This window comes from Condylostylus longicornis, unplaced genomic scaffold (genome assembly GCF_029603195.1).
Source record: "Condylostylus longicornis isolate FDR11 unplaced genomic scaffold, ASM2960319v2 ptg000577l, whole genome shotgun sequence".
Lineage (NCBI taxonomy): Eukaryota > Metazoa > Arthropoda > Insecta > Diptera > Dolichopodidae > Condylostylus > Condylostylus longicornis.
In genome coordinates, this window is record NW_026578532.1 from 2,670 (window position 1) to 7,288 (window position 4,619).

General features: G+C 44.9%; 1 protein-coding gene across 1 annotated transcript; it reads left to right on the forward strand.

The window, feature by feature from the left end:
* The first annotated feature begins 201 nt into the window (after nucleotides 1–201).
* Nucleotides 202–1,018, forward strand: LOC129617608 (translation initiation factor IF-2-like). Its single transcript, XM_055532758.1, has 5 exons — nucleotides 202–263; nucleotides 306–347; nucleotides 554–711; nucleotides 760–813; nucleotides 855–1,018. Exons 1-5 carry the CDS (start codon nucleotides 202–204, stop codon nucleotides 1,016–1,018), a joined length of 480 nt encoding a protein of 159 aa, XP_055388733.1.
* Nucleotides 1,019–4,619: the final 3,601 nt, after the last annotated feature.

A 4,619-nucleotide genomic window follows, 5' to 3' on the forward strand; every position in this document is an offset into this window, starting at 1 on the left:
GGCGACTTATTACACACAATTAGAGGTTGAAGATCAAACAGATGTCATTTCACTTTTATTGTCATGCAGAAAGTGAGTGAGTCCCAAAATGACCGGGTTGAAAATGTTTTTCAGACTCGAAAAACAAATTGAAGAGCAGCACGTCATTATCGATATGTTAGATCATGATCTCATTCAAGTGAGACTGTTAAGACATACTCCATGACTGTTTGTCTTCAGGCACAACAAACCCTTCGATTTCCTCCTGAGTGGCAAAAAATGCGGTAAGCATCTTTTTAGTCTTAAAAGCAATTCTTTTTCTTCAGGGATATTGAGCTCAGTGGTGCTCCACCTCCACAAGCAACAACGTGAGTTTCTGGCAATTCCAAAATGTCATCTTGCAACAGCCTCCCAGACGGAAACCTTCCTCTGTATCTCAAAGGAAGAGTCTTGCTGCAGCAAAAAGAACCCCCCCCTGGTGCAACATTCATTATTGGTGAGCTAATTGGGACATTCGATTGTGAATTCCTATTTGTTAGAGCCTGATATTGCGCAAGCAATTCGCGTAACAAAGACGATTCCTAAAGGTGACGTCTCTTGATCATGAATTACTGAATGCCGATAATTCAGAAGCAACGGGCCTACAGCCAACATCTGTTGGAAAACCAACTATTCCAGCAAAGCCAGCGATTCCTGGATCGAAATTGTCCGTACCAGATGGAGCCAAGGCTGGTGAATCTTAATATTCGCATGATCTGTTCAACAGACAAACTTTTTCAGGTGCAAAACCCGATCTTAAGTCCCCTACAGCTGTGAAGCCTACTGCAAAACCAGGTACAAAATCTGGTTGTTCTCCAATCTAGATGGTTTCTCAGGTGCAAAACCAGGACTTCCGAGTCCTACAGCCCCAAAACCAGTAGAGCCATCAGGTGCAAAGCCTGGAGCCCCTTCAAGTGCAAAAGCAGGATCTCCCAGTGCCAAGCTGGGACCTCCTGGTGCAACACCAGCATCTCCATCAGGTGCAAAACTTGAACCTTAATCAGCTGCAAAACTTAAACCTTCATCAGGTGCAAAACCGGGACCTCCTTCGATTGAAAAGACAGGGTCTTTTCCGGGACCTGCTCCATCAGAACTTGAACCATCAGGTGCAAAACCTCCGAGTGCAAAGCCGGGACCTCCTGGTGCAACACCAGCAGGTGCAAAACCGGGACCTCCCAGTGCAACACCAGCAGGTGCAAAACCGGGACCCTCCGAGTGCAAAGCTGGGACCTCCTGGTGCAACAGGTGCAAAACCGGGACCTCCCAGTGCAAAGCCGGGACCCTCCCAGTGCAAAGCCGGGACCTCCTGGTGCCAAGCTAGGACCTCCTTCAGGCGCCAAACCAGCTCCGCCAGGACGGCCTCCAGCAAAGAAGTGACCTCCTGGAAAGTAGGACTTTTGGGTGGTTTTGTGCACTACAATGTAAAAATGCTGAAGACTTCATAGCACGTAGAAAAATCTACAACACGGCAATTGAACGAGCACACTGATTTCGGTACATGGCAAATGAAGAGAGCTAAATCTCAGAACTTGGACGGTGGGTTCTTGCAGTTGCTTGTATTGAACCCTTTGATGTAGAGAGAGGAGACAGCTCGTTAGAGGAGCACACCGTTGAAGGGGCGTTTGAAGTCAGAACAGTCTTCGGTAGCGAACTTGTTAGTGGCTGAAGAAATGCCGGAGTTGTGCGCGCTGCTGAGTATTGGATCGGGCAAAGATTTAGATTTCTGAACACGGGGATTTCGGACCGATTGCTGATATCGTAGAGCATGTGGTGGTAAAGGGGATGAGAACAAAGCCGACGCATATCGGCAGCCGAGCACTCCGGAAGGTCGCCGACTTTCCAAAGGCCTGCAAGATGGGCGCGCATAAAACTAACACCAAAAATTTGCACGACAAAATTTCGATCTAGACGATTTCCGACTTGTTGGCGAATCACAGCAGGGAGGCGGCGATCAAGAAATTCAACAACTTCAAGATCTGGGTGCAATTCAACGAGCATCACACTGAGAACTGTATCTAGAACGCCGTGGAGCGCACCACTCCTTGGAAGTTGATGGGGCCAGAAGTCAGTTTGAAAATTAGCTCCAGAGACGGAAGATGTATGTGGTGTCGTACAAGAGCAAAGATTGATCGAGACGATTGTACTTGGAGTTGAATCGATCCGGGAAGTCCTTCGATAACGGGCAACACTTCGAGCGAGATGCACGAATTCATTTTGTGGTAAAGATTTAAGAAATGCAAAAAATCCTGACTGACCAAAAGGAACGATTTCGCGGTGTTGCGGATCCAAAGAGTCGTTATGTGCAAGACCGAGATTCGAAAGAGAAAAAGACGCTGAGTGACGAGGAAGATGCTTGGGTTGAGTATCCGAATGGTCTTCAAGTGATTCAGGGAAGGAGACGAGACTCGTTGAATGTCCCAATGGGGAATATGAAGAATCAGTTGAACGAATTCTTGCGATGTGATCTGGAGAAATTGAAGAGTAACGAAATTCGGAACGAAGAGACTCCGACGAGGGAGACGATGTGAATGGTCTTGGATCTCCACTCGAATTAATGCGTCTTAACGGGCTAGTCGAGCGATCTATGCTTGAGAGAGACAATAAAAGACTCTCGGGGAAACGTTCACGAGAGGAGTTTTTGAAGAAAGGGACAAGTTCAGGACGAGGGGACAATTCTTCATAAGATAATGTCTTTTGAAGAGATGAGTTTTGTTGGCAACAATTCGGAGAAGCAATACGATCAATGAGACCGATAAGAAGAGGACTTCGAAGAGGTCTGACTGTTGCTCGGAATGACAGCAGGGTAGCGGTTGAATACCGTCGAGTGGACCTCTCAGAAGGATACGACTCCATTAATGCTGTGCTGGTGAAATGGGTGTTGAATTTCCAATTAGATAGAAATTGTTGCGATGAGAAATCAGTTTGACTTCCAAGCGATGCGTCGTCTTTAGAAGGGAAGAGAAACTTTGAAGCTTCGAGAGAGCGCTGCAGTTCGGTGTAATACCCATTGACGGTATCCTCCGGCATTGAGACTTCTTCGGGACAGAGCTTTGACGAAGGCATTGGACTGAATGTTACTTCAAGTGGAGGAAATAATGGAAGAGCAAGAGAGGACTCAAGAACGTGATACGATGGAAAGCGGTTTCATGTCGAAAATTGAGGAAAAAGTTAAGAAGTGGAGATTTTGAATAATTGGAGAAACGATTGGGGAAGTAGAGATCTATTAATAAAAATGGATCTGCAACAGAATTATCAAGGGTATGGGCGATTGAAGTAACGTTCACAATGATTCTGTGTGAAGCATGCGAATCGGAGCAAGCAACAAGTTGAAACTGGAGTACGAGAAAAAGGGTAAGCTATTATGGTAAAAAGAGCAATAATTATTGGCGTTTTTTGCAAATACGAATCAGCAAAGCAACAAAGAAAAAACAAGAACCTGTAACGTTATTACGAAAAGGAATTTGAACTTTATTGATTGACAGCGGCAGCTTGTCTATTCGATGCAATCAACATCAAAAAGAAGATAAGCAGAACAGTGACGCTAGTATCAATGAAACGTTGAGAGCTGAATTGCTAAGTCTTATTCCTTACAATAGTTATTTTACACTGTTGAAGCGACTTGGTGGTGATCAGCAGAGCTGATTGGAGAGGCTGAATTTGTACCAAAAATAGCAATGAAATGCGTTCAGGGGAGAGAAATGACATGCAGGGTGGCAGGCCCAATAATCAGAAAGGGAAGACATAAACAAATAAAATTGGCGAAAATTTAAAATCAAGCAAAGATGCCGAAAATGTAAAAAGAAGTAGAATGAATAAAAGTAGATGGGGAGGCCTATGCGCTCTTCTCCTCTTGCAGTAATCTGAAGGAGAGACAGAATGGAGATTGCTTGAGAAAGCGTTTCAGCCTACTTCTCTACAAACACATGATAATCGATACGATCGCCTTGAATGCCGAGTTCTCTGAGAGCAAATTGAATGAGAATAGTGAGAAAACAATAACGTACTTAAAAATAAAGTCAACCTCTTGCTCAGTGAGAGCTTCTCCATAACTCCCTAACAAGGTACAAACTTGCTGTTTTGTGAGAGAACCACTTCCATCAGAATCAAAATCCTTGAAAAATCTCTCAAGGTCAGGGACTGTATCAGCAGCCTTATGAGGCACGCATCTCTCCCTTTGCCATTGCTGGAATTGATCAAATGTGACCCGATCACCATGTTGGGAGTGAAGAGCAGCGATATCTGCTTGTGATGGGGCGAATCCCTGAAGAGACAACTGAACCATAATATGCTCAGAATCACTCACCATGCTACGCGCTAGATCACCAGCTTGTTGCGCTCCAATTTCTGGTTTTCCTCCCTAAGCAAGAAGAAAATTGAATCAGCTTCAACTGAATTCATACCGAAATCTGCTGAAACTTCTGTTTCTGAACATCTGGCTTCGGTGCCAGATTTGCGGCTGCTTCTTCAGCTTTTCTTCTCTGAACCAAACGAGATGATATAAAATAAATGAAAAACAAAATCACTCACTTCTTCTGCAGCTGTTCGGTTCTCTTGACTCTCTACTGGGTCTGCTTGTGGATGTGGACGACCGCGAAAATTAG